The sequence below is a fragment of the Leucoraja erinacea genome, chromosome 10 (genome assembly GCF_028641065.1).
Source record: "Leucoraja erinacea ecotype New England chromosome 10, Leri_hhj_1, whole genome shotgun sequence".
In the NCBI taxonomy this organism is placed as follows: Eukaryota; Metazoa; Chordata; class Chondrichthyes; order Rajiformes; family Rajidae; genus Leucoraja; species Leucoraja erinaceus.
The window spans coordinates 19,299,757-19,324,625 of NC_073386.1; the positions used below are offsets into that span (position 1 = coordinate 19,299,757).

At 43.6% G+C, this 24,869-nt stretch overlaps 1 protein-coding gene across 1 annotated transcript in view; it reads left to right on the plus strand.

Annotated features, from left to right (window-relative positions):
• Positions 1 to 6,247: 6,247 nt before the first annotated feature.
• b4galt2 (UDP-Gal:betaGlcNAc beta 1,4- galactosyltransferase, polypeptide 2) overlaps positions 6,248 to 24,869 on the plus strand; it is a 344,819-nt gene continuing 326,197 nt past the window's right edge. The window contains exons 1-2 of the mRNA XM_055641639.1: positions 6,248 to 6,614; positions 20,129 to 20,291. Coding sequence (XP_055497614.1) covers positions 20,168 to 20,291 — 124 coding nt within the window. The 5' untranslated portion in view covers positions 6,248 to 6,614; positions 20,129 to 20,167. The remainder of the gene's footprint in view (positions 6,615 to 20,128; positions 20,292 to 24,869) is intronic.

The following is a 24,869-nucleotide window of genomic DNA, read 5'->3' on the forward strand; positions in this document are numbered from 1 at the left end:
CCTCCAATACACATTAGCTGGTCTATGAGATCTACAAAACAGTAGAGCAATTCAGATCAGTCTGAAGAAGGGTCTTGACCCGAAACGTCACCCATTCCTTCTCTCCAGAGATGCTGCCTGTCCCACTGATTGAATCCAGCATTTTGTGTCTACCTAACAATATAATAAGATTGCTTTGGACTTAATATCCAAGCCCTGAACTAGCTGGAAGAGCAAAGGCAACAAGTGAATAGAAATACAGCTGCCTCAAGTGCAGAGGTGGGGGTGGGTGGGAACGGAGAACTGCATTGTGGTGGAATACCTGCTCCACGCAATTGCAATTGGGTCTGGTGAATTAATGCTGCTGTTGTCAAAGATGCCCAAAGTCTATAGTCTTAGAGAGTGGAAACAGGCCCTTAAATCCACCTTGCCCACACTGGCCAACATGTCCCATCTACACTAGTCCCACCTGCCTGCAGTCGGCTCATATCCTTCTAAACCTGTCCTATCTGTATATACCTGTCTAAATGTTTGTTAAACATTGCGATGGAACCTGCCTCAATTATCTCCTCCAGTCACTCGTTCCATCCACCTACCACCCTTTGTGTGAAAAGGTTACCTCTCAGGTTCCTATTAAATTTTTCCCCACTCATCTTAAACCTATTTCTCCTCGATATCCCGCAGCTCCGTTCTTGCTCCCCCTCCCCCCATTCGTAGCAAGGACAGAGTCCCCCTTGTCCTCACCTTCCACCTCATCAGCCGTTGCATACAGCATATAATCCTCCAATATTTTTGCCACCGCTAACGGGATCCCACTACTGGCCACATCTTCCCATCTCCACCCCGTGCTGCTTTCCGCAGAGACCGTTCCCTCCGAAACTCCCTGGTCAACTTGTTCCTTCCCACCCAAACTAACCCCTCCCCAGGTACTTTCCCCTGCAACCGCAGGAGATGCAACACCTGTCCCTTTACCTCCCCACTCGACTCCATCCAAGGACCCAAACTGTCTTTCCAGGCGAGGCAGAGCTTCACTTGCACCTCCTCGAACCTCATCCACTGTATTCACTGTTTCAGGTGTAAACTTCTCTGCATCGGCGAGACCAGGCGTAGTGAATACAAGCCTAGTCTTTTCAATCTTTTCTTCTCCCGCGGTCTAGCAGTCCAAGGTGTGTCGAGGTGACCGGGGCTCCCAATGTTAAAGCCTCCGGCGGGTGATGGTAAGCCCCGCAGCCGTTGAGCAAGCTCTGTAAGGCACCAGCTGTACTATTGCACCACCATGCAAAATTGAACTCTGGGATCACTTGCAAGGAACTTGGACAGAGATGAATTTCTTCTTCATTGAGGAATCACATGCCACCAAAAGCACCAAGTTAATAAATGGGGCAGCACTTCTGAAAATTGGTACTAGTGAGCAAGATTGAGCATAGAAGGCAGAGCAGAAAAATTGCGAGGAGATAGGTGTAGAAGCAGCAAAGCTGGTGAATAATGAATGAGCAGTAGTCTAGTAGATGAGATATAAATCCTCCACCCCGAAAACGCACGGTGCCGTAGTAGTTCAATAATTCACCTATAATAAATTAGAATGCTCTACCTGTTGATTAGATGTACTCTGAGGCTTCACACAATTCTTGTTACACTGAAATGATATGGAAAATATATTTTCGTATGAGACACATCCAGTCGATGTGGTATCATGCATTTTGACATACAAATTCATCTTGTAAGAGAAATATTAACAAGGTATATGTCATGCAAGTAAAATATCCCAATGGTACATTCAGAGAAAAGCAGTGAGTTCTGCCCGCTTCTCAGAATTATTGGTGCTTTTTATTGGACTACTAGACCAAGCGTGGACCCATTGGGTCCACCTCCCCCAACGCAATATTCTACCACTCACCTATACACGAGGCGATGTTCAGTCAAAATGGCGATCCTGGCCCGGGAACCATCCCCAACTGCGCACGGGCAGATGGCGGACCTGGCAACCCTCCCCCAACTGCGCAGGCATGGCTAACTAGGCCCGCAAGTGGGAGCACTGTGCTGTTCGCGGTATAAAGTAAATAGTTTTTTTTTAAAGTGAATTACTTTGTCAAATGGAACGATAGTTGATACAGCACACCCCAGGCTAATGGCGAGTAAGGTAGGCCTAAAATTGTTGCGCTATCATGTACCATTATGGCTGTATTTTGCGCATGTACATACAGTACATATATATGTACACCTACATACATACAAGATGAGAGTTTTGGTTATAGACTAGACAAAGTGGTTGTGGGGGGAGGGGGCAGCGTGCAGCTTCACACAAGCACTAACTAACCCCTCACACATACACTAACCACCCCCATTGATATTATATTAATATTATTCATAGAAACATAGAAAATAGGTGCAGGAGTAGGCCATTTGGCCCTTCAAGCCTGCACCGCCATTCGATATGATCATGGCTGATCATCCAACTCAGTATCCCATCCCTGCCTTCTCTCCATACCCCCTGATCCCTTTAGCCGCAAGGGCCACATCTAACTCCCTCTTAAATATAGCCAATGAACTGGCCTCAACTACCTTTTGTGGCAGAGAATTCCACAGATTCACCACTCTCTGTGTAAAAAATGATTTTCTCATCTCGGTCCTAAAAGACTTTCCTCTTATCCTTAAACTGTGACCCCTAGTTTGGACTTCCCCAACATCGGGAATAATCTTATTGTATCTAGCCTGTCCAACCCCTTAAGAATTTTGTAAGTTTCTATAAGATCCCCCCTCAATCTTCTAAATTCTAGCGTGTACAAGCCGAGTCTATTCAGTCTTTCTTCATATGAAAGTCCTGCCATCCCATTCCTTCATTAGTTTTACCCCATCCCCACCCTATCCACTTACGCATAGCCCCCAAATCACAGGCGTGCCTAGAGAGGGAGGGGGATAGAGAGAGAGGGACACAGAGGCACAGAGAGGGACACGGAGGCACGGAGAGGGACACAGAGGCACAGAGAGGGACACGGAGGCACAGAGAGGGACACAGAGGCACAGAGAGGGACACGGAGGCACGGGAGAGGGGAGAGGGGGGGCGTGAGGGGGGAAGAGAGAGTGCAGGGGAGGGGGGAGAGTTTTGAGGGGTTGGGGGGGCGTGACATCAGAGATGAGGGCTAGTTGCCGAACGCAATAATCCCTCGCTCCCTTGCTCCTGGCTGCACAACGCACCCGTCCCCTACCCGTTGTGGGGGGGCAGAGAGGGAGCATGAGGGGGGCAGAGAGGGAGCATGAGGGGGACAGAGAGGGAGGAGTTTGGGAGGGGGTTGGGGGGGAGCGTGCTGTCAGAGGGGAGGGTTGGTTCCCGAACCTCGCTTCCGGCTTCCGGCTTCAGGCTTCAGGCTGCAGTCAGGGCCTGAGAACATGTGGTCGGGGGGGTGACGTCACTCGCAGTGCGATCAAGAATACTTTTTTTTCAAAGTTCTTGCGAGCGGCACGGCTGGACGACGTGACTCGCAGCGCATGAACACAACGTGCAGCCATTGTGACATCATCACGTCATCATCCAAAGCGGTTATTTGAAATTTTTGAACATTTTAATTAATAACTCAAGAAATAAAGCTCGAAATTTTCAGGCAAGCCGATTTTTGACTTCACCGGATAAATCTCTACAGGAATATGTAAATATTTTATCGTCAGGGTGTTGTTTTTCGAGCAGTAGTGACACACACACACACACACACACACACACACACACACACACACACACACACACACACACACACACACACACACACACACACACACACACACACACACACACACACACACACACAGATACACACACACACACACATAAGCACACACACACACACACACACACACGCACACAAGATCAGAAAATAATTTTAGGAGATCAAAATAGATAGATGAGAAAATGTCAAATAAGCGGGTGGAGCGGTTTAGAAGCTCGGTAGCTTTTGTGCATTATTCCAAAGTTCAATTTGTAAAACCACCAGTCACTGTAAAAAATGTGGTCACTTGAAGTCATCAGATGATACTAAGTTCAGTTATTGCTTTACCTAAATAATTGAAAAAGTGGTAGGAGATGCCAAACAAGATTTGATGACTAAGATTTGTAATTTATCCCTTTGACCACGGATGCTGTCTAAGAAAATGTCGGTAAAATAATTTGTCCCTCGTGTAGAGCGGTGGGGACTTTATTTGTCGGTATTTTGTTTTAGAGGATTCGGGAGCTATTTCAAAGGAAGTGACACTTCCTCTGGAAGGATGTCAGTGAGATGGTGTTGCTGGTCTTATTACTGAATCAGGACCTTGGATTGTGAGGATGAATGGAGTAAATAGGAACTACCACTGTGTGGCTCTGTACATATTTTATAACTGAATCTGAATCTGAATCTGAATTACAGTTCAATTGAAATGTTAAAATAGTGATTCGGTCTGAACTGAAATAAGAATGGTAAATGCAGGTTTTTCTTAGAAAACAATTCGGGGCACCGTTCACGTGCACAAGAAATGGACAGACACCATTGTGTAATGCCAAGAAGTATAAGCTCTTATTGCTTTACCTAAGAAGAAGACATTAACAATTTTTGTGAACTGAAACTTCAGGAAATGTAGGCACAGCAAAAGGCCCTTTAGAGTTGCTGACCATGAAGCTAATACATTGCCTTCTGAATCCCCCAAGATGTGTTATTGGAAAGATGTTGGGAAGCTGGAAACGGTGCAGAGAAGATCTATCAGGATGTTGCCAAGACTCAGAGGACCAGAGGACATAGGTTCAAGGTGAAGGGGGAAAAGATTTAATAGGAATCCAAGGGGTAACATTTTCACACAAAGGGTGGTGGGCCTATGGAACAAGCTGCCAGAGGAGGTAGTTGAGGCTGGGACTATCCCATCGTTTAAGAAGAAATTAGAAAGGTACATGGATTAGGACAGTTTTGGAGGGATATGGACCAAGCGCAGACGTGGGACTAGTGTAGCTGGGACATTGTTGGCCGGTGTGGGCGAGTTGGGCCAAAGGGCCTGTTTCCACACTGTATCATACTATGACTCGAGGGCCTGAGCTATAGGGAAAGATTGAGCAGGCTAGGACTTTATTCCTTGGAGCGCGGGAGTATGAGGGGTGATCTTATAAAGGCGTACAAAATCATGAAAGGAATAGATCAAGTAAATGCAGGGTATTTTCCCAGAGAATGGAGGAATTGGGAACCAGAGGACCAAAGATTTAATAGGAACCCGAGGGGTAACATTTTTACATTAAAAATGCTAGGTGTATGGAACAAGCTGTCGGGGTTGAGGCAGGTACTATTGCAATGTTTAGGTGGGGCATGTTGGTCGGTGTGGGCAAGTTGGGCCGAAGGGCCTGTTTCAACACTCTATGAATCGTGTCCAGAACTAGAGGGCATCGCTTTATTGCGAGAGGGTAGTGGTGTGCCACAGGTATCGGTGCTGGGTCCGATGTTGTTTATTATTTATATTAACAATTTGTATCTGAATGTAGGTGGCATGGTTCATAGCTTTGTTGATGATACTAAAATCAGTGGTGTAGTGAGCAGTGAAGGTTATCTAAGATTAGAAGTGGATCTTGATCAATTGGGCCAATGGACTGAGCAATAATTAACTCCCCCCCCCCCCCCCCCCCAAATAAAAAATATCACCAGTATTTTAAGAATTTGGTCTTTGCGGATATCTTTAAGGCGAGGTAAGTGATAATGCATTGATGTCAGTATTGGAAAACTGACCAACAGGCGGGATAAATTCTTAACCTGTTGTATCCCCGTTAGAATCTAGAGACAAACCTGCCCCTTCCGATCCATTCAATGTGCTCGGATTTGTGGTACAAATAAAATAACCACAACTTGAAAGAACGTCTTTAAACTCCTTGTAATTACAAAGTAAATTGTATTTTACTTTGAGAGAACCCTTGTGAAGTATTTCTAGCAACGGCTGGCTGTCACGTTGAAATTCAATACCTTGGGGAGCACTCAAAAGACTTGGGTTTTTTTTTCGCTTGTGGTTGACTACGAGGAAGAGTTAATATTAGTAAATATTAGTAAAAATTAGCAATAAATTATTTCACAACCTTCCCCGAACCTATCCCACCCACCCTTTGCAACCCCCACCCCCTGGTGGCAAGTTTTAGTTTGATCCTTGTAGGATTCCGTACGTTTCTTTCTCGGCCAGTTGTTTCTGAGCTGCAAGGCGAGTGGAACATTGTAACCGGCGCTGGCAGTCAGACCCGCTTCAGCACCGCGCACAGTCAGACAGTCTCTCTCTTCCCCCCTCTCCCTCCTTCCCTCCCCCCTCCCCTGGTTAGCTCCACACCGTTTCCCAGCTTCTCCTTTCCGAGTCGCCACCTCGAATTCATAAAATGTTGCGGCTTCATTGCAAAGATTTTCGTTGCGTGGAATGTGTGAGGTTGCATGTTCATGCTTTTTGTTCCTTCCCCGCTCTCCTTTCTGAAAGGCTTTGTGTCTTTGCTGTCTGAGTGCCTTCGTCTGGCGGCCAATGATTGCACTGGGTGTTTTTTTTTACACGCTGCAATTTCTATCTAGTTCATCTTGATCAATGAAGAGGTGAAAACAAAGACTGAAGATTTATTTCTTGTAGGACATGTATCGGTGTTACATTTTACAGTGGGAAAACAGGTGAGTTATTTTCATAATTTAAAAAAAAAATACGTGCCTCTCTAGGCACGACCATATGTGATTATTTTAGATAAACACGAATGAAGTGTAGTGCAACGTTCGGGAACATCCCGGTGCTCCCAAATTTCTGAGGGCCCAATGAGTTAACATCGGGATGTTTCACCTCGGGATCAATGCTGTCTAAATACTGTAAACGCAGCTCAATTTTCATCAAGTCTATTTCCGATGTCAGTTTCACGTCAGTGTTTATTCATTTGCTGTTCTGCCACCGAACCATTCAGTTCACTATTGTATATGAGTGCATTTTTTTTGCAACCTAGCTAAATCCATTTTTGTTTACTTGCTGTTGCATGTGGGGTTATTTCCGATGAATATTTCCAATAATAAGAATATATTTGTGGTCACGTTCCCGCGATCCAGTCATTCCACCAGATGTGAGACCTGTTTATTTTCACATATCTCACTTTCCCCCCCGGCTAGTAGATTTATTTTGAAAAATGTGCAAATTAACTGGACTTTCCTTCTGCTCTTTAATATTTGCCCTGTTTATGGCTTCAAATGTGGCTTTAGTTAAATATGAATTATATTAATTGTGTTCCGTTTTGTTGTGTTTTCCCTTCCTCTAGTGCCAGCATTCAACATCGGATGTAATCGTGACAGTGTTTAGTTTTTGAAATCACGGTTAATGTGTTTATCACTCTTGTTTTCATCTTGGTGGTGACATTGCATTCAATTTGTGGACTTGTTTGCATTGTTTTCCAATAATTAGTTTTACTTATTTACCAATTATCCATTTTAGAATCGACATTTCCTAAACAGTTTTGTCTTGATGTGCAAGAGGTGAAGCCATGCGTTGTGCTTTTAAGTTTTAAATTGAACATGTTGCAGGGATAATGAGAGAGGGATGGAGGGTGAATCCAACAGGAATACTCCTTCCATTAACTCACAGTTGCAATCTTTTCAAATGGTTACAATTCCTTGACACCGCTCCTCTAATGTAGATCAAATGAGACGAGGTGGATGGTGATATTTTTTCCTGTCTCTCCACCACTTGATTCGCATGACCCCTGATATGGTACATCATCTAATGGCTAAACTGAGAACTCGACAGTCTCGCGTTTCCATGTTTTTCAGCTGCTTATTTACTTTCATTGAGATCTGTAACTGATTCTACATGTAATGATCGTGTTGTTCCAGTGGAAATGTATAGTTGATGCAGAGCCCCGTAACTAAATCATGACAATGTATTGGATTGGTTTTGGGGTTCGCTCTATTGAGCTGCCTCTCTTTGTAAGAAGAGAATGGTTTGAGCATTCTCACTCTTTGCTTTCAGCCATTTGTCTTTTATTTGCTTTCGCACTACCAGTAGATTGCATAAAGAATAAGTGTCTGGAATTTGCAGCCATAGTGACAACTTGGGGCATTCAAAGCAGCAGAGTTACATGGGAATGTGTTGTTACAATCTGTGAATGGAGACAAAATTCAGCTTTCTCAATATAATTGTTGCTAAAAGCCTTTACAAATGTTCAGCCTTGATGAATAAGGTGTTGTCAACATTTTAACTGTATAATTTCTACTAAATAACTTGCCTGGCTTTAGCGGAAGTCATTCATAATTGTAGAGCATAATTTACTCAGTACATTTGGAAAGTCCATGAAATTAGCTTTTCAACTTTTCACCTTTTTATCTCAGGGTAGAGGTCAGAAACTTTCCCATCCACAGGGTGGAAATGCCTAACACTAGAGGGCATAGTTACAAGGTGAGAGGGGCAATTTTAATTTTACCGAGGAAGTGGTGGGGGCCTGTAACGCATGGCGGCGGCAGATAGGATTGCAGCCTTGAAGGCGTTTAGAGAGACACCTGGAAGTGCAGGGAATAGAGGGATATGGATCATGTGCAGGCAGATGAGATGGGTTTCTTGGGCCGAAGGGTGCGTTCCTGTGCTGTACTGCTCTATGTAGGTACCTGTACTGAACTTTTTCCTGTAAAATGATTTTAGCATTAATTAAACTGACTTTTTTCTTCTTGGTTTGCTGGCTTCCAGAATTTTTATTTTTCACTCGGATTTTCCGTTCCACCGCCTCAATGACTTCAATTGATCCCTGGTGTTCAAAATCTGCTGAATACAGCACCAGTCAGAAGGTGGGTTAGAATTCAGGATGTTGGTACCATGGAGCTGCAATCCATTGTTTGATGAATAATGGGTAACGATGAGTCAGAGTTGAGGAGGGAGATCGATATTCTGGTTGAGCTGTGTCAGACAACAATCTTGCTCTTGATGTTAGCAAGACCAGCAGCTGATTGTTGACTTTGGGGCGGGGAAAGCCGACAGTCCTTGCACCTGTCTTCATCGGCAAGACAGCGGTGGAGAGAGTGAACAACGTCACGTTTCTGGTTGTGCACAGCTCTGATCTGTCCTGGGCCCAGCATATTGATGCAATTGCAAAGGAAGCTCAGCGACACCTCTACTTCCGCAGACATTCGAGGAGATTTGGCATGACACCAAACACCCTTATCAAACCTCTACAGGTGTATGGTGGAGAGCATATTGTTGCATAAGTTGCATTATGGCCTGATCTGTTGATTCGAACACCCAAGATCAGAAGAGGTGGCTATTGTATAGGCCTTCACGGGAATTGACCTCCCCACCCTCGAGCTATCTCGACCAGGGCTAAACCCCAGCAAATATCATCCAAGCCAAACACCAACCTGGCCCCGCTCACATATCATTGCTACGTTTGGGACAAAGGTACAGGAGCCTGGGAACCGTTACCTCCAGGTTCAGGAACAGCTTCTTGAGCCACCTGGCAAAGCCCTACCTCAGTACTGAATTCCTATGGACTTTATATAAGGTTGCATTACATATGGCTTGCTCTATTATTGTCTGGGTCCCCGGTATAACTAATAGGTTATTGTACATTTATTTGTGTGCTGTGGTGTTTATTGCGCCTCTAAAACTGCAGCAAATAACAATTTCACTATTCACCTGGTGCGTGTGACAATTAAACACTTTTAATTCTTGATTGTTCTGAATCTTTGAGGGTAGATTTTCTTCAGGGGAATGGTGAACACTGTTCTTTCCAAGCCAAATTCTGAAGATAATTCAGGAATTCAGAGAAGGAAAGCAACACACGCCTGTCATACTGTAAGTGTCATCCTTTAAATAAGATTCTAATCTATTGATTGGTTTTTGCATCTATAAAATACAAGCAAACTCTGGAGATACTCAGGTCAGGCAGGCACCATCTCTAGGGTGAGAAAATGTCAACTTTTCAAGACATTGAGCTTCCATTAGGAAGATCCCCTCTGATGTGTATTTATGACATTTCCTGCTATAATTGCTGCATTTGCTGTATTTTGCTTTTGTACATAGAGCACATGAACAGGCCCTTCAGCCCACAATGTTTGTGCCAAACATAATGCTAAGTTGAAACCAATGTCATCTGCCTGTACATGATCCATTTCCCTCTATTCCCTGTATTTCCATGTGTCTTTTTAAAAACCTCAGCACCATTATTACATCTGCCTCCTCCACTGCCCAATGCGTTCTAGGCCCCCACCACTCTCTGTATAAAACTTGCCCTGCGCATCTCCATTAAACTTCCCTTATAACTATGCCCTCTAGGTTTGGTCATTTCCACCCCGGGGAAAAAGGTTCTGCCTATCTACCTTATCGATGCCCCTCATAGTTTTATTGGCTTCTATCAAATTAAATCTCCCCTCAACTTCCATTCCAGAGAAAACAACCCAACTGTATCTTATCAAATCTCGCCTCTCCCTGTGTTAGTTTCCTCTTGTTGAGCAACATCATTATATGCTACTTAATGGTGAGTTGCACATGGGATGGCAGTTTATTGGTTTAGTAATTTAGTAATCTAGAGGCCTGGGGAAATGACTCGGAGAAATGAGTTCAATTACCACAATGGAAATGGAGGAATTATACATTCAGATAATTCGGTAAATCCAGAATAAAAAGCTGTTATTAGTAATGGTTCCATTCCAGCTACATAGAAACATATAGAAAATAGGTGCAGGTGGAGGTGCACAAATTCCACTCCGCTCTGGACCACTTGGACAACAAAAACTCATGTCAAGCTGTTATTCATCGATTACAGCTCGGCATTTAACACAATCATTCCCCTCCAAGCTGGTTACCAAACTTGCAGAACTGGGTCTCTGCGCATCCCTCTGCAATTGGATCCTCGACTTCCTCATTCACAGACCACAGTCTGTTCGTATTGGTGGAAATGTGTCAGCCTCGATAACAATCAGCACGGGAGCACCTCAAGGCTGCGTGCTCAGCCCCCTGCTGTACTCTATACTCATGACTGCGTAGCCAGTCACAGTGCGAACTCCATCATCAAGTTCGCTGACGACACCATTGTTGTGGGACGGATCACTGATGGGGATGTCAGAGTATAGAAGAGAGATCGAGCAAATGTCCATATGGTGCCAGCGCAATAACCTGGCCCTCAACACCAGCAAAACCAAGGAACTGATTGTGGACTTTGGAAGGAGTAGGCGGGGGACCCACAGCCCCATTTATATCAACGGGTCGATGGTTGAAAGGGTCAAGAGCTTCAAATTCCTGGGCGTGCACATCTCTGAAGATCTTTCCTGGTCTGAGAACACTAATGCAATTATCAAGAAAGCTCATCAGCGCCTCTACTTCCTGAGAAGATTACGGAGAGTCGGTTTGTCAAGGAGGACTCTCTCTAACTTCTACAGGTGCACAGTAGAGAGCACGCTGATCGGTTGCATCGTGGCTTGGTTCGACAATTTGAGCGTCCTGGAGAGGAAAAGACTACAAAATGTAGTAAACACTGCCCAGTCCATCATCGGCTCTGACCTTCCTTCCATCAAGGGGATTTATCGCAGTCGCTGCCTCAAAAAGGCTGGTAGTATCATCAAAGACCCACACCATCCTGGCCACACACTCATTTCCCTGCTACCTTCAGGTAGAAGGTACAGGTGCCTGAAGACTGCAACAACCAGGCTCAGGAATAGCTACTTCCCCACAGCCATCAGGCTATTAAACCTGGCTTGGACAAAACTTTGATTATTAATAATCAATTATCTGTTATTTACACTTTATCATTGTATTTATTCATGTGTGTATATATTTATATTATAGTATATGGACACATTGATCTGTTTTGTAGTAAATGCCTACTATGTTCCTATTAGGGACACATGACAATAAACACACTTGAACTTGAACTTGAAATGACTCGGAGTTCAATTACCACAGTGGAAATGGAGGAATTATACATTCAGATAATTCAGTAACTCCAGAATAAAAAGCTGTTATTAGTAATGGTTCAAGCCCGCTTGGAGTGCATACTGTCGTTGTGTCCTTGGGGCAAGACACTTCACCCACCTTTGCCTGTGTGTAAATGTAATGTAATTATGTGAAGCACTTTGGGGTCAATGCAAGTTGACTAAAAATGTGCTATATAAATAAGATTATTATTATATTATTATAAGCTACATAGAAACATATAGAAAATAGGTGCAGGAGGAGGCTATTCAACCCTTCGAGCCAGCACTGCCATTCATTGTGATCATGGCTGATCGTACACAATCAATAACCCGTGCCTGCCTTCTCCCCATATCCCTTGACTCCACTAGCCCCTAGAGCTCTATCTAACTCTCTCTTAAATCCATCTAGTTATTTGGCCTCCACTGCCCTTTGTGGCAGGGAATTCCACAAATTTGCAACTGTTCACAAATTCACATGACCCCCTGTTTTATTAAAAAATAAATAAATAAATCACCATGGTTCATAAGCATTCTTTAAGGGAGGGAGAGTTGGCTTACCAGGTTTGCCTGTTTGAGACTTCACGCCTACTACATTAGCATGGCTCATAACTGGTCTTTGATTTGGCTTGGAAGGCTGTTCAATTATATGTTGCCAGGAATGGACTACGCAGGAATTGACCAGCATGCCTGTCAGGATGAAGGGACACCCAGCACAGTCAACAACTTAACATCCCTGCTAACAAGTGGAGAATTGCATTAAAACTGGAGAGAAATGTGCCATTGACTATCCAGCTCAGCACAGTTATGTCTACAGAGGGGAGGAATTTGGATTTCTATTTTCACACTTTATAAAACCAACTAAATTATCAAACTATTGTGTCAATATTTGGAATCTGGTTTTATTTTCCATTAATTCCTTGTTTTGTATCGTTCCTTGAATTTATTTGCTGATCCAGTAGTGAGTTTCATCGAGGGGTAATTAGTTTGTTAATTGAGGGAAAGTGTGTACATGCAAACAATTACAATGCACGTCAGTTCCTCACATCGTGCGACTGGGCATTGATACAACCGCTTGGGTACTGATGTAAGCTTTTTTCACCCACATGAATAATATCAGAAGATATAAACTCTGTTGTGGGCTGAGGAGGACATCTATTTTTAACTACTTGATTGGCCTATTGAGGATGTAGTTGTTCAGTACTATAAGCTTGTAAGCTACTTTCTTGAACCACAGAAAGAGTAAGATGCTAAATCTAATTAGATAGCTATTTTTAAAGAACTATCCCAGGCATGAGGAATGAATGGCCTACTTGTACATTAACATGACTAGGGGAAGGCACGTTGGCTGTGTGATAGAGTTGGTGCTTTGCAGCGCCAGAGACGCGGGTTTGATCCTCACTACGGGTGCTATCTGTATAGAGTTCTGTACGTTCGCTCCTTGACCTGCATGGGTTTTCTCTGGGAGCTCCGGTTTTGTCCCACACTCCAAAGATGTACAGGTTTGTCGGTTAATTGGATTGGTGAAATTCTAAATTATTCATAGTGAGTGTGGGGTAGTGTGAGTGTGCGGGGGTGGCTAGTCGTCGCAGGCCTGATGGGCCAAAGGGCCTGTTTCCGTGCTGCATCTATAAACTAAAACAAACTACAATTTTAAGAGTCTATGATTCTGATCCATTCCATCAATATTCCTAATTTGCTGTCAGGGAAGATCATTCAAATCTGGTGCTGCCTTAAAAAATGGTGCAAAGTGCTGGAGTAATTTAGCAGGTCAGGCAGCATCTCTGGTGGGAGGGTGATGTTTCAGGTTGCGACTCAGACAATTGTGTTTGGGGTGGATGGGGGGGGGGGTGGGTGGGCGGGGGGAAGGTGATAGTGGAAGTGCAAGTGATAGGTGGATACAGGTGGGGGGGGGGGGGGGGGGGGGGGGATGTTATTTGCGGATGGGTGGACAAAGTCCAGAGTTGAAAAGAAGACAATAGGCTAATAAGGAGAGAAGAGGAGTACATTTTGAATGGTGCCTCAGTGGTTTACAATCGGGAGGAAGAGACCACAGTGGTCTTCAGCATTAGTTCATGAGCCTGTGAAGATCTATAACATTAAACCAAACATGGGCAAGAAATGTTCCTAATTATCACCACCACTGCATGATTAGCATTATTTTTAGGAAGTACAGTGGGTGACATTTGGTCTGATGGGTTTTTATTGATGTTAGAAATAGAAAAATAGGTGTAGGAGTAGGCCATTCGGTCCTTCGAGCCAGCACCGCCATTCAATATGATCATGGCTGATCATCCAGAATCAGTACCCTGTTGCAGTTTTCTCCCCATATCCACTGACTTTATTAGCACTGAGCTATATCTAACTCTCTCTTGAAAACATCCAGTGAATTGGCCTTCATTGCCTTCTGTGGCAGAGAATTCCACAGATTCACAACTCTCTGGGTGAAAACGTTTTTCCTCATCTCAGTCCTAAATGGCCTACCCCTTATTCTTAAACTGTGACCCCTGGTTCTGGACTCCCCCAACATGGCGAACATTTTTTCCTGCATCTAGCCTATCCAATCCCTTAAGAATTTTATATGTTTCTATAAGATCCCCTCTCATCCTTCTAAATTCAATTCCATGTTCCCAATGTAGCATCACTGTAAACCAGGTTGGCTGAGCTGTGAAGGACCATGCGTGATGCAACTAGTGAGAGAACTGACAAGAGTAACCTCCTTGTTCCTCATCCTGAATCTATCCACTGTCCTTAAAGACATTGCTAGAATGGCCTTTAATAGTAAAGAGGTAAAACGAAGTTAGTCTCCATCCTACAACGTGGCAATATTTTTGTGTTAAATCAGAATAAAAATCTCAGCATTCACGAGGGACTCTAAACATTCCACAGCAACGGAGTTGTCTTTCACCAAGATTTATCGCCTTGTGTTTGACATTTCTCACTCTAACGCAAGCATAAAGCCAGAGAACAATCCCTGTTTCTTTTAGTTTAGTGTGGAGATGTCATTGCCTAAGCCATCCATCTTGGTCCACTTTGGTCCCACCAGCACAGAAATATGTTTTCAGCCAATTTATTTCAAAAGTCAAGTGTATTTTCTTGTCATATGTTCCGAAACGGGACAATGAAATTCTCATTTGCAGCAGCACAACAGATATGTAAGCAGGTACACAAAAAAGCTGGAGAAACTCAGCGGGTGCAGCAGCATCTATGGAGCGAAGGAAATAGGCAACGTTTCGGGCCGAAACCCTTCTTCAGACTGATCGGGGGTGGGGGGGGGACGGGGACAAGAAAGGAAAAAGGAGGAGGAGCCTGAAGGCTGGGGGATGGGAGGAGACAGCAGGGGGACTGAGGAAGGGGAGGAGATAGCAAGGACTAACAAAATTGTGAGAATTCGATGTTCATGCCCCCAGGATGCAGACTCCCCAAGCGGAATATGAGGTGCTGTTCCTCCAATTTCCGGTGCTGCTTGCTGTGGCCATGGAGGAGACCCAGGACAGAGAGGTCAGAGACGGAGTGGGAGGGGGAGTTGAAGTGCTGAGCCACCGGGAGATCAGCTTGGTTATTGCGGACCGAGCGGAGGTGTTCAGCGAAACGATCGCCCAACCTCCGCTTGGTCTCACCGATATAGATCTGCTGACATCTAGAGCAGCGGATGCAATAGATGAGGTTGGAGGAGATGCAAGTAAACCTCTGTCGCACCTGGAACGACTGCTTGGGTCCTTGAACGGAGTCGAGGGGGGAGGTAAAGGGACAAGTGTTGCATCTCTTGCAGTTGCAAGGGAAAGTGCCTGGGGAGGGGCTGGTATAAGAGGGAAGGGAAGAATTGACAAGGGAGTTATGGAGGGAGCGGTCTTTGCGGAAGGCAGATATGGGGGGAGATGGGAAGATGTGGCGAGTGGTGGGGTCACGTTGGAGGTGGCAAAACTGATGGAGGATTACTTTTTGTATGTAACGGCTGGTGGGGTGAAAGGTGAGGACTAGGGGGACTCTGCCCTTGTTGCGAGCGGGGGGGATGGGGAGAGAGAGCAGTGTTGCGGGGTATGGAAGAGACCCTGGTGCGAGCCTCATCTATGGTGGAGGAGGGGAACCCCCGTTCCCTGAATAATGAGGACATTTCAGATGTCCTGGTGTGGAACGCCTCATCCGTGGAGCAGATGCGGCGTAGACGGAGGAATTGGGAGTAGGGGATGGAGTCCTTACAGGAAGCAGGGTGGGAAGAAGTGTAGTCCAGATAGCCATGGGAGTCAGTGGGTTGATAGTGTATGTCGGTCAGAAGTCTATCACCTGCAATGGAGATAGTGAGGTCAAGGAATGTTCGGGAAGTGTCGGAAATGGTCCAGGTGTATTTGAGAGCCGGATGGAAGTTAGTGGTGAATATGTAAGCATATTGCTCTCTAAAACCTTGCGGTAGTACCTGTACAATATTCTGTAGCTGTGTCTTAGGCCAAGCTGTACCTGGACAATTAAAGCAGTGGTGTCTAAACAGGAATGCGGAGGATTGTTCACAAAGATCAGACAAATCTACTCTTCATCTTCAGCAAAGTGAAGAAAGGACAAGGTTGACCGTGAACATCACTAAAGAAACTCCTCAAGCACACTTAGGCCTGAACCAGCAGTGGTTTTGCTTCCTTTTAAAGTTGGCTAATAATTGGACAGTCTTAGTTCCTTAGTTTCTTCGTTCCATTTGCAATTCCTAAGAAAATGAAGCAGTCCGCAGCTACTTGTAGAAAGACCTGGATAATATCTGGGATGGGCGAGTAACGGCAAGTAGCTCATTAAAAGTGGCACCAGTAGATAGGGTAGACAGTCAGGACCTTTTCCCCAGGGTGGAAGTGCCCAACACTAGAGGACATAGCTATAAGGTGAGAGGGGGAAAGTTTATTGCAGATGTGTGGGGCAATTTTTGTTTTTACACAGGTGGGGGCCTGGAACGCATTGCCAGTGGTGGTAACGGAGGCTGAAACGATAGTGTGCTTAAGAGACTTTTGGATAGATGCAGGGAAATGGATCCTATGCTGGCAGATAAGATCAGTTCAGCTAGGCATCATGTTTGGCATAAACATTGTGGGCCGAAGGGCCCGTGCCTGTGCCGTACTGTTTGATGTAACAGTCTTGTTGGACAAGTGCAAGGCATTGACCATTTTGACTGGAGGGAGTTGAACTGCTTCCTCAACATTTCGGCACGGAGGCATTGCGGCTGAAAGCTGATTAAAGGCTGCAATGAGCCTCCTTTATTTCAAAGCCTTTCCATCATCCGTAGTCATGTAATATAAGGCTCTCCACTGTAATGGATGATTGCAGTCTCAACAACACTGAAAGTTATCGCCTTCCAGTGCGAAGCTGACATTTGACACATCTTACATCATCCTAAAAGTTTACTCACACACCCCCCTCCCCCCATAAAACAACAAGCACATCCTCAAAATACCCATAGCAGCATCCCAAGGCTGTTGTGACAGCACCTTCATTCCCCACAGCTCCTGCCCCTTTGGTGGACAAGGCGAAAGTACAAGTGGTAACATTATCATTTGCAAGTCACCGACTTTCTGATTTGGAAATAATTGCTGCTTCTTTTGATTCAATGACATAGTACAGGAAGCGATCACTAGGTTGCACCACTGGAGTTCCTTCAATGCATCGAGCATTGTGGATTGAAAAAAACATTCACTGCTTCAGTTTTCCCAAGGCAGTGAAGGGAGGATGCTAATGCTGGCCTTGTTTGCAAAATCCAAATATCCTATAAAGAACCCTAGCGTAGGATGGCCCATTTAAAACAGTACAGCACAGGAATGGTACTAATTATCTATAGACCAAATATCTCCAGTGAACTTAACAACAAGCGTAATTGCATCCACCGATATAATCGTAATTCACCTGACAAAGTCCAGGAAGAAAGCAACTGTCAGCAATTTTACACCAAGATCTTTTAATTAATCACATGGGATATCTGGAATCAAGTCTCCAATTAACAAGGTATTTTGTGAATGAAGTAAACAACAAGCCATTTCCTTAAAAAAAAATTGGAGCAGCCTTAACTATTTGCTTAAATGAGCAGAATATCCAGGTTTGATTTCTGCTTGGTGCACACTTTTAAAGTTTTTTTAATTTAAAAGAATATTACGTTTGACACAGAAGAAAAATAATGGGATTTAAAAAAAATACAACAGTTGTTTATGCAGGATTTTGACCTCTGGTGTTTTCCTCAGAGCACGCTACATTAGGCAGCTGTTCATTTGAGAATACCTTGGATTGCTATATGTTATTTGAAATTCAGCAATATTCTGACTACTTTAATATTACCTGAACATTTGGGAGAATTCCCTTGTCATTGGTACTGTGCAAAGTAATATTGTAGTCATTGCCTTATTGTCATGGAAACAGCACTTCTGGGGCAAGGTATATTTTTCATCCAGTCCGGCAGCATCTATGGAGAGCAGCAGTTAATATTCTGGATGGCCGTGTTTTTTACAAGTTGGAGAAAATTTAGAAAAAGGCGTGTTTTGACTGGCTAAAAGGGGAAGGGTTGGAGAGACCAAAGTGGAAGTCTTTGGGGAAGAAAATGGAGAGCGAAGACTGTCTACAGACATTGTCAGTCACTAGCAGCAGAAGCTGAAGACTTGTTGATCGTAGTTAATTTGTCTCGAGGAGGTGTAAATAGAGGAGAAAATAAAAAGAAACTGTTGGAATTTATTGACACAGGACCCCTCATTTGCTGGAACTATGACACAAAGGAGAATGCTGACAAGGGCTAGCAGGTTTTGTGAAGAAAGGGACAAAATGGAATTGCATTAGACTTTAGAGATACAGCGCGGAAACAGGCCCTTCGTCCACCGAGTCCACGCCGACCAGCGATCGTCCTGTACACTAACATTATCCTACACACTAGGAACCATTTACAATTTTACCAAAGCCAATCAACCTACAAACCTCAAGTTCATAAGTTCTGGGAGCAGAATGAGGCCATTTAGCCCATCAGGTCTACTCCACCATTCAATCATGGCTGATTTATCCTTCCCTCTCAAATTCATTCTCTTGTCTTCGTTCGATAATCCCTCACACCTGTACTAATCAAAAATCTGTCAATCTCTGCCTTTAAAAATATCCATTGACTCTGCCTCCACAGCCATTTGTGGCAATGAATCCCACAGATTCTCCATCCTCTGATTAAAGAAAACCTGTACGTCTTTGGAGTGTAGGAGGAAACTGGAGCACCCGAAGAAAAAAAACCACCCAGCCACGGGGAGAACGTACAAGCTGCGTACAGACACCATCTGTAGTCGGGAACGAACTCTGGTCTCTGGCACTGTAAGGCAGCAGCTCTACCTCTACGATATTGTGCCTCCCATTAGAAATGGCCAGGAATTAAAAAGTCAAAATACTGCAGACACTGAAAATCCAACACAAAAATGGAAAATGTTGAAAATATTGTGGGCCCAATTGAAATACTAGTTGTGAACTTTGCCATACTTGGTTGAATGCTGCTTTATTTTGAAGGCAATGAGCTTTGCCCCCGCTATAGAAAAGCCATAGAGTCTTCCAGTGTGGAACCAGGTCCTGCAGCTCAACTTGCCCACACCAGCCAACATGTCCCATCTACACTAGTCCCACATGCCTGCATTTGGCCCATATCTCTCAAAACCTGTCCTATCCATGTACCTGTCTAAATGTTTCTTCAACGTTGCGGTAGTATCTGTATAGTATTCTGTATTTGTGACCATGTTTGGATCAATGATATAATGAGATCTAGTGATGATGGGTTCTGACATAACCTGAACTCTGTATCACTTAGTGCCAACCTTGTGAAAGAGACAGATGTTGCTGGCTGGGAGTATTGATCGCTCACTTCATCACTGATGATATGGAGGGAGCCAAAACAATTGGTTGTATTTACCTTTGTCATTGTTTAAGCAGTATCTTTATAATGTGGTACAATATCCCAAGGCAAGGGGTCAATTCATACCTAATTTAACACAGATTCAGTGGCAGGTAGTCCAAGATGTAAGTTTCATTTCAACCACAACTTTGATTTGTGTACAAGAAAATGCTGGAGTAACTCAGCAGGTTAGGCAGCATCCCTGGAGAACATGGATAGGTGATGTTTCGGGATGGAACCCTTCTTCGGACTGATTGATTTGATTTATGTATCCCCTTTTAAAGATAGCAAAATCACCTGTGATACTCTTACTATTTTTATCTCATAAATCCATTATTTATAACTATATCACACCTTTTGTAATTTTTTTTTTCACAACCAGTCACGGTGGCGCAGCGGCAGAGTTGCTGCCTTACAGCGAATGCAGTGCCGGAGACCCGGGTTCGATCCCGACTACGGGTGCTGTCTGTACGGAGTTCTCTGCGTGACCCGCGTGGGTTTTCTCCGAGATCTTCGGTTTCCTCCCATACTCCAAAGATGTACAGGTTCGTAGGTTAATTGGCCTGGTAAATGTAAAACCTATCCCTAATGGGTGTAGGATAGTGTTAATGTGTGGGGACTGCTGGTCGGCGCGGACCTGGTGGGCTGAAGGGCCTGTTTCCGTGCTGTATCTCTAAACTAAGCCATATTTATAAACACAGCAGTTTGCTGTTTCCATGTACAGGCTCCTCGACGATAGTTTTCAATAGTTTTACGTGTGATTTTCTGTAAGAAGTAGCATTGTGCAATATTGATATAAATGGATCACCAGATTGAATGCACAAAATATTTTAGTTAGAAGGGTTGGTTTCTTCTAGGAGGGGAAGACATTGAAATACATTTGTAGAAATGCAAAGAATATGAGGACACTTCCTTTCATCCTTTGTGTAGGAAGGAACTGCAGATGCTGGTTTAAACTGAAGATGGACACAAAAAGCTGGAGTAACTCAGCGGGACAGGCAGCACCTCTGGAGAGACGGAATGGGTGACATTTCGGGTTGAGACCCTTCTTCAGACTGATGTCTTGACCCAAAACGTCACCCATTCCTTCTCTACAGAGGTGCTGAGTTATTTTTTGTGTCTACCTTCCTTTCATCCTTTGTTTTCTGCTGACGCAGTTGGGAACATCTGCAAATGCTTCGATAGGACATGTATGATTGGCAGCTCCCTCATCTGCTGTAAGATAGCATCTTCATTTTTAAAGCTCAGAGAAGATTCTAATGAAAGCATTAAAATACATTAAAAGAATAACCACGACTGAAGATAGATTCTAATTACAATGTTACAGAGCTAATTTCCATTATAAATGTAGCCATGCAAATTTCTAATGGACTATGTTGACAAAAGGTGGCTGGGGCAGAGAATCTGAATCTAATAAAGGAAAATTGCATGACCATTTTATGCAGCAAAAAAAAACTCCCACAAGGTCATGAGGAGAAAGCAGAGCAATTTAAATTGCTCCATCAAAGTGAGAACATACTATTGTGCACTGAATATGAAGCACCAGTTTACAGATGTGTTTCCCCACCTACTTATGTCCTTGTTTATGATGAGAAATTGTCCATTTTATCCAATTAGTATTGGAATAATTTATAAATACAGTTAGTGTGTGTTAGTGTGTGCTAGCCTCTTCCGTGCAATTTTATAAACTCTTTGCATCTTGTTAGTATGATTATCTTAGCTACCAAGCATATTTACGATATTTAAGGAATCTCTAAATATCACCCCTTGTGCTACCATGGACATGTTTTCTAATCATGTTTGGCACCAATCTCTTGTTCTTTATGCAGAATTATTTTCACAATCTAAGAATTTATGTATATGTTTTTTTCTTATGATGTCCGTGTCTGCTGGAGGTGAGATTTCATTGTACCTGTACATCACTGTATTTGTGCATGTGACCATAAATTCATCTCAACTTGATTTTGTTGTGTTGATTCACCATTGTGCATATCACCATTTGTATCTATATATTAAGAATGGACTTTCAAAAGTCTTAATTAAAATCTAAAATTGGATTAAGTGGCTTGAACATAGAGTTCTTAAGGATGGATAATATTGGTATAATTTCCTTCAAACCAAATATTTCAATATATTGGGTTTGGTTATTTTGGTTTGGAATTGAGGATGAATTTCATCAATTAGGTGCCTGTGAATTTTAACAGTTCTCGACCCAACACACTACAGATAGTCGAAACCCAAGAATGGTAATCAATAACTTTTTGGAAACCCAGGATCTCGGAAGATGAGTTGAAGAGGATTGAGATAAGATTAAATGGTGGGGAAGCCATATGACTTTCTGCTGCCTAGCTACTCACTCTGCTCGATTAGCGATTACACTTGATTATTTTGTCTGGCATTTATATCTCCTACTTCATGTGTAGTAAGTCAGATACATTATTCACTGATTATGGTGAATAATTCACACCAGTATTGACATTACCTTGATGGAGACTTGGAGTAATTGAGTCATACAGCACGGAAACAGGCCTGTTCAACCCACTCCTCCATGCCGACAAGATGTCCCATAATCCAATTTCCTGCATTTGGCCCATATCCATCTAAATCTTTTCCTATTCATGTACCAATTCGAATGTCTTAAGTGTCATATAGCTGCCTCAACTACTTCCTCTGGCAGCTTGTTCAGTATACCCATCGTTCTCTGTGTGAAGAAGTTGCCCTTTAGGTTCCACTCTCATCTTAAACCTATGCCCTCCAGTTCTTGATTTCCCCTACACCCTGCCTATTCCCCTCTTCAATTTCTGCACCACTATGTTCACTCCTCAGCCTCCTGCGCTCCAAGGAATAATGCCTGCCCAAACACTCCCTAAAGCTATGGCCCTCGAGTTCCGGCAACATCCTCTAAAATCTTCTCTGCACTCTTGCCAGCTTTAATGACATCACTGATTATTAGAAATGGTGATGTAGAACATGACATTGAATGCAAATACCTTTCATTGAATGTAATCATTTAATGTCACCAAAAGAGCCAGCAGTTGTTTCCATTCCAAATCTCTTGGTTAAGGATACTTAAGTTGTGAGGAAAAAAGATTGCCTTTCTGGAGTTCAGAAGAGTGTGCGGCAAACTCATTAAAACGTATTGTATTCTGAGGCTGCTTGGCAGGATTGATACTGAGACAATGCATACATGGGAGGAGAGGTTCAGAAGCAGGGAGCATAGTTTCATACTAAAGGGTTAGCCATTGGAGTCTGATAGAAGGAACTATTTATTTTGAAGCCTGGGATTTTGGAATTGGTTACCCAAGAACTGTGTATGGGAGTTAGGCTGAGATAGAATTTTGAACTAGTGGGGAAAGATGGATTATGGAGGGAAGTATCGTTTAGTTTAGAGATACAGTGTGGAAACAGGCCCTTCGGCCCACCGAGTCTGCGCTGACCAGCGACCCCCACACACTAACACTATCCTACACACTAGGAACAATTTACAATTGACCAAGCCAATTAACCTACAAACCTGTACGTCTTTGGAGCTTAGGAGGAAACCGGAGGACATGGAGAAAACTTGTGTAGTTCGCAGGGAGACTGCACAAACTCCATACAGACAGCATCTGTAGTCAGGATCGAACCTAGGTCTCTGGCGCTGTAAGGCAGTAACTCTACCGCTGCGCCACCGTGCGGCCTTTGAAGTTTCAAAGAACGATGAGTGATAATGATAACGGAAGTGGAGCTCATGCTAACGGTTTGGTAAGCCATTCTTTTTCCAAGGCATCGTGTGATAGCTTTTCCTGCTCATGACGTTATGTTATTTGAAACCCACCTCACCCAGTCGCCTTGTATTTTGGTATTTCATGCACACTCACCAACCTTCCAGTAAATGTCATTCCTTGTACTGGAGCCTATTGGCAACAGACATGTCTAGCATTATGCATTTGTGTTAAGGATGGGTAAGCTGAGGTAGATGTGTTAAGTCGTTCTATCACCATCAGTACAACATGAAGCCAAGTCCAGTGTGGGAATAAAATTGATATTGTACAGTGCTAAATTCCTATCACAGATTACTAGTCCTACAGAAGTAGGATTTATTCCAATGTACCTAATGAGTGCAACGGTGCAAATCGTTTCTGGGCTTCGATCCAGAACTTCTATCCCTAAAGACATTGTTGTTGCCTGGCAACACAGATGCAGACAAAAGGTGAAGTCAACTGTGACACGTTATCTTGTTGGAATCGTTTGGAATAATATTTCTATCTAAACTTTATGAAGTATTATTTTCTAGCAGTTGTGATACTGAAAGCACTGACTTTGTTTTTTGTGTTAATTGTGCAAAATTGATAATTTGTATATTATCAAATTCCTAGCTCCTTAATTAACGAGGTGCTTACTCCCATATGTTACTCATAACAGACTGGTACGCTGGCAGTCGAGATATGTTTTAACACTGTTCAACCTATGATGATGATAATGTGAATGCGTGGAGGATTGTCACATCTTTGCAGTTGTCTATTTCTTTCCTCTCTTTAGAACATGGAACAGTACAGCACGGGAACAAGCTCTTTTCCCCTCGATGTATGTGCCGAATATGTCGTTAAACTAATCGCCTCTGCCTTCACGTGATCCATATCCCTCTTTGTCTAGAAGCCTGTGAATGCCATCATCATATCTGCCTCCACCACCTATCCTGGTAGCACAGAACAGTCACCCATCACTACCTGTGGATGTGTGTTAAAAAAAAAAAACACTTCTCCTTTAAACTTTGTCCTTCTCACCTTAAAGCTTTTGGATAGGAAAGCTTTAGAGAGCTATGGGTCAAATGCAGGCAGTTGGGGCCAATGTCGATGGGGCATCTTGTTTGGCAGGGGGAGGTTGGGCTGAAGGGCCTGTTTCTATGCTGCATGACAATACCCTTTAGTTTAGAGATACAGCTCAGAACAGGCCCTTCGGTCCATCGCATCCGTGAAGACCAGCGATCCCCGTACGCTCGCACTATCCTACACGCTAGTGACAATTTACATTTTTTTTTTACCCAAACCAATTAACCTTCAAACCTGTACGTCCTTGGAATGTGGGAGAAACCCAGAGCTCCCTGAAAAAACTCATGCGGTCATGGGGAAAATGTACAAACT